Source organism: Crinia signifera, chromosome 1 (genome assembly GCF_055691185.1).
Source record: "Crinia signifera chromosome 1, ASM5569118v1, whole genome shotgun sequence".
Classification (NCBI taxonomy): domain Eukaryota; kingdom Metazoa; phylum Chordata; class Amphibia; order Anura; family Myobatrachidae; genus Crinia; species Crinia signifera.
The window spans coordinates 267,483,840-267,499,706 of NC_139217.1; the positions used below are offsets into that span (position 1 = coordinate 267,483,840).

A 15,867-nucleotide genomic window follows, 5' to 3' on the forward strand; every position below is an offset into this window, starting at 1 on the left:
GCATGTGCAAATACCCCACCATTGAAGATGCAAGCAAACCAGAGTTAGAAAAACTACAGGAGACTCTTGTTTGTGATATGTTTGGACCGCTAGGAATAAATGATAAAGTTTTTTATAGATTTTACAGGTGATTTTGAAATGGATACTATGAACTGAATGCAAAATCAATAGTCAAACATCAATTTGATTTTGAAATTATTTTCAAAATTGAATATCAGTACATGTGGCATTTGATGTGTGAATAAGAATGCTAATTTGATTTCACAGCTCCGGTTACTACAAGGATAAAAAATATAAGTGCAAACACTACTTGTACAATTATAAATAAAACTAATAAAATTGAAGAATATATCAATAAATCTGCTTCAAAGCCAGAATATCACTGACCTAGGAAGTCCTACATGGCCTGGGAAGGCTTAAGGGGGAACAGATGTGATAATATCCTTGAAGCTTTTGGAGTCTTTGAAGTCTAACCAGCGGAACCACATATCTCTAAAGGATGTATAGTTACCATATGTGGAATACAGAATATCTCCATATAGAAATCGATTCTATTGAACCAGTCTCTAACTGTTGGAGGAGAGAAGGAGCACCACTTTACCGGAATAACTGACTTCGCAGCGTTATTCACATGGCACAGTAAAGATTTTTTATATCTTGAGATGGGAGCAAGGGACAGGTAAAACATCCACAACAATGGATCAGAGGGAATTGGCTCTCCCATGATGACTGCGGAGAGTTTAAGAACGTCCGACCATGTGGTCGCATTACCACCAAATGTGAAGTGGGTTACCAGGGGCTTTTGAGCACCGCCAGCCAACATTGGGTACCCCAATTCCATTCTAGGAGAGAGCATATGGGCACTTGTACCAGTGGGAAATTAACTTGGAATGGGTATCCCGAACACCAACACTAGGAGAGCATGCATGCGCCAAACAAAATATCTTAACTCAGTTGTTCTCCATCGCTTCGCCCAACTCCAGGTCCTACATTTTTTTCCCCAGGTCCTATGGAGCCCATACACGCTCCGTTTTGAGGCTCCGTTCTGTCCTTTTAAAGTACACATCGTATCGGATTGCATGCCTTGTGCATGCATGGTGCATGCACTGTGATGTGTAGCTAGTTCAAAAAGTATGTGCAGCACATACTTTTTGTACCGTACTATGTGATGTGTGGGAGCGCGCATCGCATAGTACTGAACGGAGCCGGACACAACGGAGCGTGTATGGGCTCCTCTACATTTTAGTAAAACTTGCATCTTCCAAAAGGAGGTTATATATCAAAGAAATTGGAATGATGTGGGGAACCAGCACAAAGAAGTTCAAAAGGTGTTAGGGTCTTGTAGAGGCTGTTGGAGGGACCCAGAGAATGAAGAAATTGACATATCTGCAAATATCCACAGAATTCCCCATGAATTAGTTTCCAGTTGTCTTGTATGTCAGCAAAGGATGCAATCCTGACCCCAGTCACCACATGTTGCACTTGAAAGATGCCCCTGTCTAACCAACACCGGAAGGCTCTAAGGTCCAGCCTGGGGCGGAGGTGGATATTTTAACAGTCAATATGGGGAGGTTTCATATGAAATGGAGGAATTCCTTCAAACAGATATTCAACAGGACAATGTAGGGCCAATGGTAGGGTGAGAAGAGCTGGGAGGGGTGGGGAACAATGGAGCTATGGAGATTAATGCCTGCTGTTCAATCTACATCCATTGCTTCAGCGAGTCAGCTCTTGCCAATCCCAAGACATTTCAATCATGTTTAATAAGAACTTAAAATCGAATACAAAATTCAAACTTTAATAAATATACCTCCCAAATGTCCTGAATTTCACAGGACAGCCCTGTTTTTTTTTTTTTTTTTGGGGGGGGGGGGGGGGGGGGGGGGACTGTCCTGTGGTGGTGGTGGGGAAGGGGTGGGGGGTGAGCAGTTGGGAATCCCCCCTGCTCTCCACAAAGCAGTGAATAGATGCATTCAGTGAGACAGAGGGGCTGGGGGCATTGCCAGCAGCTCTCAGATTGCTGACTGGAGCAACATTCCAGATAAGCCACGCCCCTGTAGACGAGGCCATGTCCCTTTTACATTGCAAGCGTAGCTGAGCCGCGCACAGGTCCTGATCACAGAGGCCAGTATGTTGGGAGGTATGCTCATATTTATGTCCATTTCTGTGTGTTTCCATAAGAAAAGCTGGTGTTATAGATAGTTCTGTTATTAATTGCAGAAGCTGATGTATTCCTTGCAATTGTGCACTGCTCAGTATTACTGATCGATAATCCTAGATTTACCACACACTGATTGAAAACATTTTTGGCACAAGAAGAATGGCTTCGTATTTTGTTGATGGTGTTTTTTTCCTGTCACGTTAGTTCAATGCGAGCTTATCCTCTAGTACTTTGTAGAAAATCCTCTATTGAGAAGAGATTTACTAGACAATACTTATGTACATAACATGCATTTGTTTTGTGAACTCTTTCCCAGTGAGCTAATTGGTTTGTAATTTCTAGCAGATGGCATTAACCCAGGCAGGGGAGAGGGAATAAAATGAAGCAGGTCCAAACTACCCATAGAAATAACTGCACATAGCGGTTGTGCAATACAACAAAATAACATTGAAACACCCAACCCATAATTCTTTTCATATGTTGCCATGGTGGGTTGCAAAATTGTATGCCAGTACAACTCTGTTCGCCCAGAGAAGCATTTGCCCTCTGCCATATTTCTAAAAAATTGGTACTGTACCTGGTTGGCAAAGCAGCAGATTTCTTTTCCAGGTCATTCAACCAGACCAGACCAGTTCGCTAGATTGCATATGTCCATGAGAATCACCTCTCTAAAATGCGAGGGGATGTGTACACTAACACATCCCCTCACCGCTCACCATCGAATGATTTCTCCTGCCTTCGACAACAATAGTCAGCCTAGACTGACTTTTTTAGCGGCCGCTGTTCTCCAAATTCGGGGTTGGCGCTGACGTCATGTGATGTAAGCGCCACCCCAAGCAGCCATTGCCACGTCTGTGTCTGCAGGGGAACACCCAGTGTTTATATGGGTATGCCCATAAAATGGTGGGTGTTCCCCTGCTGCCGCGTCCTGCCCGGCCCTACCTTCCCGGAGAGAATGGGCCGACAAGTATGACACTCACCAAAGCCATTTGCTCCTGGGGTTTGCGCATTCGCATAGTCGTGCATGTGCAAACACCGGGAAAGGGGCCGAATTCAGACCGCAGCGAATGGGTCTGAATCGGCCCCATAGTGCAGAGTCGTTAAGTCTTCTGCATACTTCTTCAGATCAGCAAATGAAATTCCTTTATTTCTCTGCTGTTCGTATATTATCACCAAAGGAACAAGGAATTTCAGTTGCCGGATTAAAGAAATATGCAGAAGATTGAACAACTGCACTCAATGTTAAACCTACTGTATTTTTTTTCTTTTTAAGTTGCTGGAAGTTTTAGTAGACCCCATATTAGTTTTCTTTAGCTGTGTCTGAGTAGTGTTTGTGAAGTGCTGATACTCATAGATTTTTTGGGTGGGATGTGAACTACACACGATTCATTTTGAACAAAAAAGTTCAAAAACCATCCGACCTTCGCACCCTGTGTGGGCACCATTAGGTCCACATTCAGGTTGGATGGGTTATGCTAACCTGCTTGCAAGTGCAGGAGGATGCATAAAACTGCAATGCAATTACAGTTCGGAACGTACATCACCACCATCAATCGAGATGTGCATCTATTACCCCCTTTCCCACTGCAGGCTTTACACGTGTAAATGCCGTTTTTTTAGCCTTTTTAAACGGCTAGAGCTGCAGTGGGAAAGCTCCAGGTTGCTTTACACGGGTAACAAATACCGGTTTTTGTTACCCGTGTAAAAAGCAGTGTTTTTACCGTGTTATAGCCGTTTTTTCGGCAGTGGGAAAGGGGTAGCCCTTTACCCGTTAAAAAAAAAAACGGCATGGGGTCCCCCCCCACTGCCGAAACCAGCACCAGGCTGAAGGAGCCGGGCTGGTAATAAAAAATCAGGAAACCCGACAAATAGGGGTTCCCTGATTTTTTACAACCAGCCCCAGGCTCCAGGTCCGGGGCTGGTTCCCAAAATACGGGGGACAAAATGAGTAGGGGTCCCCCGTATTTTAAGAACCAGCCCCAGGCACAACCAGCCAGCAGGGTAATGCCACAGCCGGGGGACACTTATGATATAAGTTCCCGCGGCCAAAGCATTAACCCTACCGACCAGTCAGCCTGGCCAGGGGCCCTGGGGGAGTGGGGACCCCCCCAATAAAGGGGTCCCCCCCCCTCCAGGACTTACCTGACCAGGCTGAAGCCTGGTGCTGTCCCCGGTGACCCTGGAGCGGTGGTCACCGGGCTGATGGTATTGTGTAAAAAATAGAATAAAAACCATTGTCTTTTACTGGTGAACTATGAGTCCCAGCAAGCCTCCCCCGCAAGCTGGGACTTGGAGAACCACAAGTCCCAGCCTGCGGGGCATTAAAGGGCCCGCTGGGTCTTGTAGTTCCACAGTAAAAGAAAGAGTTAAATAAACACACTGACACACGTGAAAAATAAAAGTTTAATACATACATAACACATACATACTGATACTTACCTATCTTGAGCCCGTAGGTAGCCCTGGTCCTGATGTCCTGGTCCGTGTCGGCGTCTGTATCCAGTCGGCATCCCTGTCGGCGACGGCGTCGGCGGTCCGGAGTCCGAAGAAATCCATTTGGGAAGCTGTGGAAGGAAATCCTACTCACCTGTCCCAGCGCGACGTAGTCCAGGTAAGGTCTTTGCAAAAAAAACAAACCGACACCCGAACCAGACCGGACTGACGGAGACACACGTGTGTTTGTTTACATCGTGCGGCTCCGCCTCCCGAATGCCGCTATTGGCCGCCTTGCGGCCTAGCGGCTCCTGATTGGCCGCTAGGCCGCAAGGCGGCCAATAGCGGCATTCGGGGGCGGAGCCGCACGATGTAAACACACCGTGCGTCTCTCAGCTGTCCGCTTGGTTCAGGTGTCGGTTTGTTTTTTTTGCAAAGACCTTACCTGGACTACGTCGCGCTGGGACAGGTGAGTAGGATTTCCTTCCACAGCTTCCCAAATGGATTTCTTCGGACTCCGGACCGCCGACGCCGTCGCCGACAGGGATGCCGACTGGATACAGACGCCGACACGGACCAGGACATCAGGACCAGGGCTACCTACGGGCTCAAGATAGGTAAGTATCAGTATGTATGTGTTATGTATGTATTAAACTTTTATTTTTCACGTGTGTCAGTGTGTTTATTTAACTCTTTCTTTTACTGTGGAACTACAAGACCCAGCGGGCCCTTTAATGCCCCGCAGGCTGGGACTTGTGGTTCTCCAAGTCCCAGCTTGCGGGGGAGGCTTGCTGGGACTCATAGTTCACCAGTAAAAGACAATGGTTTTTATTCTATTTTTTACACAATACCATCAGCCCGGTGACCACCGCTCCAGGGTCACCGGGGACAGCACCAGGCTTCAGCCTGGTCAGGTAAGTCCTGGAGGGGGGGGGACCCCTTTATTGGGGGGGTCCCCACTCCCCCAGGGCCCCTGGCCAGGCTGACTGGTCGGTAGGGTTAATGCTTTGGCCGCGGGAACTTATATCATAAGTGTCCCCCGGCTGTGGCATTACCCTGCTGGCTGGTTGTGCCTGGGGCTGGTTCTTAAAATACGGGGGACCCCTAGTCATTTTGTCCCCCGTATTTTGGGAACCAGCCCCGGACCTGGAGCCTGGGGCTGGTTGTAAAAAATCAGGGAACCCCTATTTGTCGGGTTTCCTGATTTTTTATTACCAGCCCCGGCTCTTTCAGCCTGGTGCTGGTTACGGCAGTGGGGGGGACCCCACGCCGTTTTTTTTTTTAAATTCTCCCCCCCCCCCCTATCTTTACACTGCTTAAACGGGTTTTTAAACGGGTAAGTGTGAATGTGACAAAAACAGCTTTTAAACGGTAATTTACCGTTTAAAAGCTGCAGTGGGAAAGAGTCTTATGGCTCTTACCCGTTTAAAGACCCGTTTAAAAAAAACGGGTCTTTACCCGTGTAGGCAGTGGGAAAGCAGCATATGACTGCAGTCTGAGTAAGTTTGACTTTCGCAGGCTTCCAGTTGTAGAGGACCTTGCGAGGCCAAGTAAAACTGCTTATGCAATTCACTCTGAATTGCATTAGTGTTGGTGCTTATGCATTCACATGCAATAATGGTACTACACTTATTAAGGCAACATTTATTAGATGAAAGGGATTAGCACAAAGACTTCCCTGCACAAAGTACAAAGACTTCCGAGCAAAAAGATGAACTTAAAGGTGTGCTTGGTGTGTGCTTCTAATTAAGATTCATCAGTGGCGTAAGTTTGTCCCAGTTGCCCGGAGGCAAAATGAATATCCCCCCCCCCACACACACAAAACATTATTCGAAATATATATAGTCTGTTATGAAATATATATTATATACTGTATGTATATACAGAAAGAGAACACATATATATTTCAGAACTCAGCCACAGAAGCGATTTTGATGGCTTTCAATTAATGGATTTAAACTGGCAGTGGTGGAGAGCAGGAGCCCGGTGGCAGATGACTCCATTACCTCCCAGAGTTCTGCCTCTAAAATTTATCCTGTTCTTTTAATGGGACACATTTTCTGGTTTTCATGTATACTTTTGGCTGGAAAGGACACTTCTTTGCATTAACAACTGACCCAATATAACGGGTAGCAATTTACCAATGGAACCAATACCGATGGTCATAATCCAGACACCAATTGAACGACAGTCAAAATACCAACACGGACAAAATACAGACATTCATTATACCGACATACCCTAAATGTCAACATGTGTTTTCCTGATGTACTGTACATCCTTTCCTTTGAATGTGGAAATGCTGAGGCACCCACTCACCGCATCTGTAGATGCTGATACCGTTTGATGAACTTTCAAATGCCACCATCAGTCACCTAATCAAAACCTGTACCAGCCCAAGGAGTGGTACAGATTTTCCATCTAAGCATGGCCTCCTATGTGAGCATTGAACTGTCTGTATGCAAACACTTTAGAATCACTCCCATAATATAGCCATACGATACACTGTCTCTGTATGGTTAAATAGCCACTTTCCAGGCACCATCTAATATATTTTCAATGTAATGCTACATGCAGGCATGTGATATCACAACTGTGACCCTGTACGAAATAATCTGAGAAAATCCAACAGCGACATATCGTGAAACACAGAATCAGGCCATAAATCATTTCAAAACATCAGCAACCTTGATAATTTACCTGGAGCGGTTTTGTAGGAAGCCGTTCTCGTTGGCATTGCAGGTGCATTCTTGTTTAATGGGCTTTGTGGACTTTGTAAGCTTTGCCTCTGTCTCTGCTTCTTCAACTCTTGCTCTCGTTCCTGCGCAGCTCTAATCTCCTCTTCAATCATTGATAGTGTTCTTTGCTTCTTTGATCTCAGTTTAAATGGACCGACTGTTATTTCAGGTTCTTGTGTTGCCAGAATGGAAGCAGTACTTCTAAGCTCCGCAGCTTGGGAGTATTTGCTGAAGTAACTTTCATGCTTATTTTCTTCAATAGTATCTTCCTCCATTGTAGATGGAATAGATAAAGGTTCTGGAGCTTTATTTTTCCAAGTTTCTTGTTCTGGAATATTCTTTGTTGTCACTGTTACGCTTCTGGTCTCTTGCACTGGTGAAGAAACCTGAGGTGGCTGAAATACTGTATCATCCCTTCTCTCTGGGCTAATAGCTATTATGGAGTTACTTACTACAACATTCTGTTCTATTGGTTGCTCATTGGTTTCATCAATGTTCTCTGTTGGGTGTTCTGCTTTATTATAGTCTGTTATCCCAGCTTTTTCTGCAAGAGCTTGTTGAATTACATTGTGTACCAATATACCAGCCTGATATTCTAACTGATCATCTGAATCGAGAATAGAGTCATGTGACATAGATGACGGAGAGTAAAAGCCTTGATCGCTAAAGGATTTGGAGACCCCTTCCACTATGTAATCAGCTGGGATGTCATTAAGGGGTGTTTGTGGTTGTGAGAAATCGGCCAGTGACTGTTCATGGAGGGTATTGATAGTTTCATATGATGCACCACTGTCACTGATATTGTCCAGGCTGAAGTCATTGGAAAGTGTCTCCATGACTGTTGTGTCCTGAGATTTTACAGACAAATCATCTAAGCCAGAGTCCAGCTCTTCCGGTAGAGAAGACACAGTAACTGATTTCATAAAGTGGTCTGATACATCAGTTATATCATCTTTTAAAACTGTAAATGTTGCTGTGGCACTTACAAACTGACTATCTTCATCCATTGTCTTCTCAGAATGATCGGCTGATAACTCTGATAAATGTGAAGTAACTGCCCATTGCTGGTCCTCAAAAGCACTGTGCACTTTTTCTCCTCTCACCAGTGCTATCTCATCAGGTTGGACCATTTCAACACATTGGCTTGATTGATTAGTTACTGTGATGGATGACTGAGGTTTGCTCTCATGGCTTACTTTATAGAAAGGCTTCACTGAATAAAAATTAGGAGCAACTGTTCTCTTTGGTGGCGCTTTCACATTAGTCTGGCTAGTATTTTCCATGTTCAGAAACTGTTTCCTTGCAGCGGAGAAGTCTATTTGCTCAGTAACAATGTCTTCCTTATTCACCGCAGGTGTCTCTGAGAATAAAATTGGTTGAGGATTACTTTTGACAGGTGGTGGGGACATGCCATGCTGCTGCTGTTTCTGCTTTCGCTCTTTATATCTCAGGTGTGACTCAAGGTGATCGGACTCTAACTGCTCCTCTATACTCTTTTCTTGAGGTGGATTCCACCACTTAGTGGCGATACTGGGGTTCTTTTTCACAGCTTGACTTTTGATGAGGTCAAGCCTCTCCTTTTCTAGTTCTACTACTTCCTCCGAAGGCCTGACTTTCCTTACTCTAATGTGTTCCTTCTCATTCAGATCTTCAAATAATTTTGATGGCTTTTTTTCCTCATGGAATGCACGAAGCTCAAACTTTGCTTCCTTTTTAATAGTTTTTGGAACAGCCTCACCATCTTTAGATGACCTCCGTGAACTATTTGAAGAATTTGGGCTTGCTGGGTATGTAAACACATCAGTGTGATCATCTTTCATCTCCCCTTTAGAGTGACCATTTATTTTCATTGGATTTATGATTTCAGTAGGCTCGTTCAATTCAACAACAGGCTGGGGCTTGCGGTCCACGGCTATAACATCCATTTCAGGAGCACAGCTATCATTTGTAACACTGACAAAAGGACCTGAGCCATCTACTGTTATAGTACTAGTAAGATCCGGGGAAGAGGACCCATTAAAAGGGTTGTCAGGTGCAGTATCACAACAGTTTGCTTCTAGCACTTCATCTAGATATTGTATCTCTTTTGCGACATCACTGTCTAGTGACTCATGTCTGTCCTTAAGACCGTTCTGGCTCATGGCTGTAGAAAGTAAAGTACTGTGATTGTCCATTGCAACATCGGGACTAACTACTATGGTTCCTTTAGAGTCTGACACCTGGACCTCAAACTCCATAGCTTCGTTGCTTGTCAAGATAACAGGTGGGGAATGGTTGGCACTAATTTGATCTTTGTCCTTCTTTAACTTAATTTCATCCTCTGGAATCGAAGGTCTCTATAAAAAAAAGGGAAAAAATATTTTAAGATACACTCTCACACAAAAATAAAAATTATATATATATATATATATATATATATTATCAACTATTTTACACTTATAATCGTAATGTTACCTGATAGTCTATAGTGCCAATTATCCAAGAATATATTTAGTTAGTTAAATATAATGATATAATGAGTATTACTTTGGTAACTATCTAATAATATTGAATTATATCTTTTAACCACTAAATAAAACCATCCATCTTTTGCACCTGTGACAATATAAAACTATTAATTCAGGATTGTTTTTACTGTACATTACTTGTTGCATTTGACAGTAATAAATATGCAAATGCCTTTTATTTGAATTATTTTGGGATTGCAGAGTGTCATGTAAACACACCAGTGTTACTGCAGGATGCTGGTACATTCTTTACATGCCTTGGCTGTCCCTAGGCGTTAACATATGACCTCTCATATGAATACGTTATTGGAAGTCACTTCACACAGCCGTTTTTGTTATGACTACTGCTCACTCACATCATGACTAAATCTGGTACTCACTGGATTTCAAACTTTAATGTTTTTTTTAGCTTTTGATTAGCAGATGTAATGACTTAAACATGTATTTCATTGCATACTCCACATTCTATATGCAGTATTTGACTGACCTAAAGAGTGCCAGTTTTTCATAATTGAAGAAAGCTTTTGTATGTTTTAACTGCTGAAGTATCGTGTGGGGGTTACACTCAGAAAGGACGATTCTATTGCTCAGCCTGGGCACATACAGGGCAACAACCCTGTGACAGCAAATGCATTATTAGGTATGTTATCTAAAACAAGCCAATACCCAATTATAATTTGATTCAAATGTATTGGGTCATTGTGAGAAATGCTGGTAAACATGGATGACCCCTGGTAGCCGGATTTAACCAATATTTCTCTTTGATGATAGATATGCCTAACACTGTATCCGTGGTGCTACGAACCATGACAATACAATGACTAGTGTCACTGAGATTCCATGGGCCAGATGCACTAAGCTTTCATTTGATAAAATGGAGAGTGATAAACAGCCAGCCAATCAGCTACTACCTGCCATGTCACAGACTGTGTTTGAAAATGTCAGGCAGGAGCTGATTGGTTGGTTGTTGGTTGTTATCACTCTCCATATTATCACTTTTGAAGCTTAGTGCATCTGGCCCCATATCTGTTATTACTATATCATGACCATGGTAACAAAACTAAGGGGAAGACGATACATCAAATTTTCTCTAAATGCTTGATTGAGAGCTGATTGTTTGCTATGTGAAGTTTCTCTATTCTTTTCATTGCTTGATGCATCTCCCCATGTCATTTAAAAAAAAAATGTCAATATAGCTCCCGCATTCCCCTGGATCCCCTGTTCTGCCCCTCGGCTGCCATTGTAGCCCCACCCCCTTCTATAGATGTGTGTCTTTATGGCAATGTATAGCAGGGGTTGAACCAAGGTGATGTGATCATGTGTTCACACCCCCCATCAGCCCACCTTCCTGATGGTTATTTATTTATTTTATTTTACTTACACAGCGCATACATATTCCGCAGCACTTTAAAGAGAATATTTGAAAATTCACATCAGTCCCTGCCCCAGTTGAGCTTACAATCTATATTCCCTACCACATATACACGCACCCACAGACATTCTAGGGTTAATTTTGTTGTGAGCCAATTAGCCTACCAGTATATTTTTGGATTGTGGGAGGAAACCGGAGTAACCGGTGGTAACTCATACAAGCATGGGGAAAATATACAAACCCCACACAGTTAGAGCCATGGTGGGATCGATCCCATGACCTCAGTGCTGTGAGGCAGTAATGCTAACCATGACACCATCCTTACTGCCCTAGCACGGTTATGCCCCAATACACCCACCTGGCTTCACCCTCCCGCAGGAGTGGTAAGAAAAGTCGTTATAAATATACTGATAAGTGAGACCTTCTATTTCTTCAAACCAATTCCAACTTGCACTGATATCATAAACTAATAACAAGGCATATCAGATATCCACATGACCAATGGGGCATGCAATTCCAAGCAATGGCCGCAAACCTAGAACATTTTGGTGAAGACAATTAACAAACAGGAACATTGGTAAATTTTTCCCTGGATGCTATATAAGTACTCAGGAGATTTAGCTAAGTTGGAGTACTGTATTCTAATTTGCCAATTCAATTAGTCGTGGAAGCCACCAGAACAGTATTTGGTTATTTTGGTGCTTTAACTTCTGAATGCAGATTCTGCTTGCGGCCTGTGGCGGTGCAAATAAAATGTACCTACTGTGATGCACAGAAAAATGAGCAAAGTCTACTTTTACCAGCAGAGCTTCAATCACTAATGCCACTTAAGGCCCATACATACACTATGAGCGTTGTTGCCTGTATGTATAACGATAATGGGGGAAATCGCTGGGCTGAAAACCGCTCAGTGCATACACACTGAGCTTATTTCACCAATTTCAGTGATTATCCTCAGGGTGGACGGCTTTTCATAGCGGGACGCTATGGAAAGCCATCCACTCCCCCCGCTCATCTGCTGGCAATACCTGCAGATGAGCGGCCAGGGCCGAGATGATGTGGGAGCGCGCATCAGAGATCACAGCTCATTGCTGCCCTTTCCAGAAAGCCACTCAGACGAGTAAACTGAGTGGCTTCAGGTGAAAGTCGACCAGTGTGTATGGGGATTTAGGGGCAGATTTATTAAGCTTGGAGAAGAGATAAACTGGAGATAAAGCGGAGAAAAGGTAAAAGGAGATAAAGCACCAGCCAATCAACTCCCAACTGTCTTTTTCAAACACAGTTGATTGGCTGGCGCTTTATCTCCTTTTACCTTTTATCCGCTTTATCTCCAGTTTATCTCTTCTCCAAGCTTAATAAATCTGCCCCTAAATAATGAATGGAGAACAAGTCATTTTGAAAACATCAGAACACTACTAAGTATCTATGTATTATTATATATTAGTGAAAAATTTGTATACTATGGAATAAACTCTCCTATTTTGTATCCGTACATATGCTGTGATGTTATTAACCCCTTCCCGACATTTGACGTACATTTACGTCATGGTCGGGATGTACTTCCCGACACATGACGTAAATGTACGTCATGACTTTAAAGTGCCTGACAGCAGACATCTTCCCTCATTGCCCAGGGGGGGCAGCGATGCCCCCCCCCCCCGTTCGCCGATCGTTGCAATTGGCTGTTCAAATGTGAACAGCCAATTGCAGCGTTTACTGTGTTATGTATATAATTTTGACTTTGCTGCCCCCTAGTGTCCAAAAAAAAATAAAAGAAAGTTGAAATAATGATGTAATAATAAAGTTTACATATGGTCTATGTTAGTTATGAACTATTTTGAGTGGTATGATTATTTGTCTCACAAGCAGAAAATTTTACATTTTGCAAATAGCAAAATGTTCAATTTTTTTACGACATTTTGGTATTTTTCACAAAAAAAAAAAAAAACTGTATCGACCAAAATTTACCACTAATTTAAAGTACAATGTGTCACGAGAAAACAATCTCAAAATCACCGGGATAAGTAAAAGCAAAAAAAAGTTATCCCCACTTAAGTGATACATGTCAGATTTGAAAAAAAGGCCTCTGTCAGGAAGGCAAAAACATGCTGCGTCGGGAAGGGGTTAAACATTTGCTCATACAATAGACCTGTTTTGGTTAGGAATCAATAAGCCCTATTTTTAGCTATGTTCAAGCTTCATTATTGCTCCTTTCACCGCAGGGTGACTAAAGCAGAGCTCCTGCACAGTTGGAACATCATGTATACACAGCTAATACTTGACCTCGATCCTGGGAATAAGTCTGGAGGCAGAATATTTTCTTACATAGTTACCTTTTCTTATTATTTATTTATTTATTAACAGTTTATTTTATAGCGCACACATATTCCGCTGTGCTGTACAGAGAATATTTGAACATTCACATCAGTCCCTGCCCCAGTGGAGCTTACAATCTATACTCCCTACCACATGTACACGCGCACACAGACATTCTAGGGTTGATTTTGTCGGGAGCCAAGTAACCTACCAGTATATTTTCTGATTGTGGGAGGAAACCAGGGTACCGGGAGGAACAGAGTGCTCATGAAAGTAGTGGGAGGAAGAACATGCAGCTTGATAAGAAAGTAATAATAATAACATGATAATAAGGTTATCTACCTGTACATAGATAAGTGGCTTTATTCTTAATTTTTTTTTTTTTTTTTTAGCACATACACTACACACATGCAAAAACCTGAAAACAAGCCTTAACATGCAAAACAGTATTCCCTAATGAAGATTGACAAATGAACTACTTCTCATTTTGCACTGCTCAGAATTACCAAGATGATGATGATTATTTTTATTATTATTATACAATAATAATAATAGTAATAATAATAATAATATAATAATAATAATAATCACAATAATGACCCTTCCATATACTATGAATAGTCAAAGCAATGCAAATAAAACCTTCACCACTAGCCAGTCACAATATTGTTCCCATGAGTTTTTCTGAGACATTTGTAGTGTGTTTGTTTGGGGGAAGGGAGGGGGGGATGTTTGTTATATATATTTTTTTTGTAATGGGATTTTGTTTCCTTACATCTGGACTATGATAAACTAAGGAAGAGCCAAGGCATAGTAATAGTTAAGAATCTTGTAAATGAGGGTTTAGGGCAGTTGTGTATTACATAAACATTTACTGAAAATGCACAATTTTGTCTCCATCTTTTTTACTCGATTGGTATATAAATCAGGGTTGCCGACCCTCCCGAAATTTCCGGGAGTCTCTCGAAAATCGGGGCTCCCTCCCGGCCCCCCGGAAGGGTGGGCAACCCTCCCGGATTCAGGGGAGACCCCCGCTGTCCCCCGGATCGCGGCATTAAAATGCCGCAATCCTCGGGTCTCAGAGGAGGGGGCGGAGCTAAAATGACACAATCACGTCATTTTAGCCCCGCCCCCTCCACGGAGATCTCTGAATTCGCTGGTTTACCAGCATGGGGCGGGGCTTAGTGATGTCACGATTAAGCCCCGCCCCCTGAGCGGCTACTGAATCTCTCCTCTCCGGGCTTCTCCCGGAGAGGAGAATGAGAAAGTCGGCAACCCTGATATAAATAAATAAATAATATTGATGAAATAAAAAGGCATTTCTGCAACATCTGTACTTTTTAATATGAGTATTCCAGGTCCAAATTGTGTTAGTCACCTTATGGTGTGTACACACTTGTACAATGTGCATGAGATTTTGACTAGTCAAAATCTCATCTGGATCTCCTGCGGATCGCGCAGGTTTTAACCCTGCGCGCTCCCGTATCGCAGACAGAAAGTCTTGGCTGCATAGACTATATAGTGCAGATCTGCACTATAAAGTCTAAATTGTATGCAGATAGTCTAAATTGTATATATTGTATGCAGATAGTCTAAATTATAATATAGTCTAAATTGTACAAGTGTGTACACACCATTACACTCCACAGCGCAAGACGCAAGTGAAAGGGATGGGATGTGCGCGGGAGCGTGCATCGCATCGCACCCGCAAAACGCATGTATGGGCATCTTAAGCTTTGGACCCTGACAATGGTGACGGTGGTCAAGGTTGGTTTAAAGCTATTATAGAGATGAATGTGACTTTAACTGTATCTTGCCGTACACACCTACATATTTTCTGAAGTAGAACGCTTACTGCTCCTATCTCACAGACAGGCACATGGTAAGGCCAGGGTTATTGTCAGGCATATGGCATGAGGCACAAATAATTCAATATCCAGATGTCACTGTACCTCTGGGAATGCAGACAAATTACGGACGGAGAACAACTCCATTTCCCTTCATGTCCTAAGGGAATTTCCTACATGAGATCTCACCACCAATCCTGACCGGAGATCTATTGTGCAAAGCAAAACATTTATATTCGTTTTTCTTCTAGTATGCCATCTAGAAATCTAAATATAATTAAAAAGAATGTTTAATTAGTACTAAATATTACTAGTTAATTGTGTCTGTTATGCGTAGTTGCCCATTCTCTCAGAATGTCTGGGAGACTACTAAATGAGATGGAGAATCCTCATTCCCCTGGGCGAGGGGAGCCAGGCTATCCTACCATCCTACTGCCTGCTGGGTTGGTGGAGATGTGTTATGATGATGTAAATGGCTTCATCAAGCAACACC

At 42.9% G+C, this 15,867-nt stretch overlaps 1 protein-coding gene across 4 annotated transcripts in view; it reads right to left on the minus strand.

The window, feature by feature from the left end:
- LOC146074811 (PALM2-AKAP2 fusion protein-like) overlaps nucleotides 1-15,867 on the minus strand; it is a 121,821-nt gene that overhangs the window by 22,344 nt on the left and 83,610 nt on the right. For 3 of the 4 annotated variants that reach the window (XM_083183350.1, XM_083183344.1, XM_083183336.1), the window contains exon 2: nucleotides 7,295-9,668. In XM_083183350.1, coding sequence (XP_083039476.1) covers nucleotides 7,295-9,569 — 2,275 coding nt within the window. In that variant the 5' untranslated portion in view covers nucleotides 9,570-9,668. Of the gene's footprint in view, nucleotides 1-7,294; nucleotides 9,669-15,479; nucleotides 15,604-15,867 lie in introns of those variants that run through there. The other variant, XM_083183328.1, reaches the window with a different exon arrangement.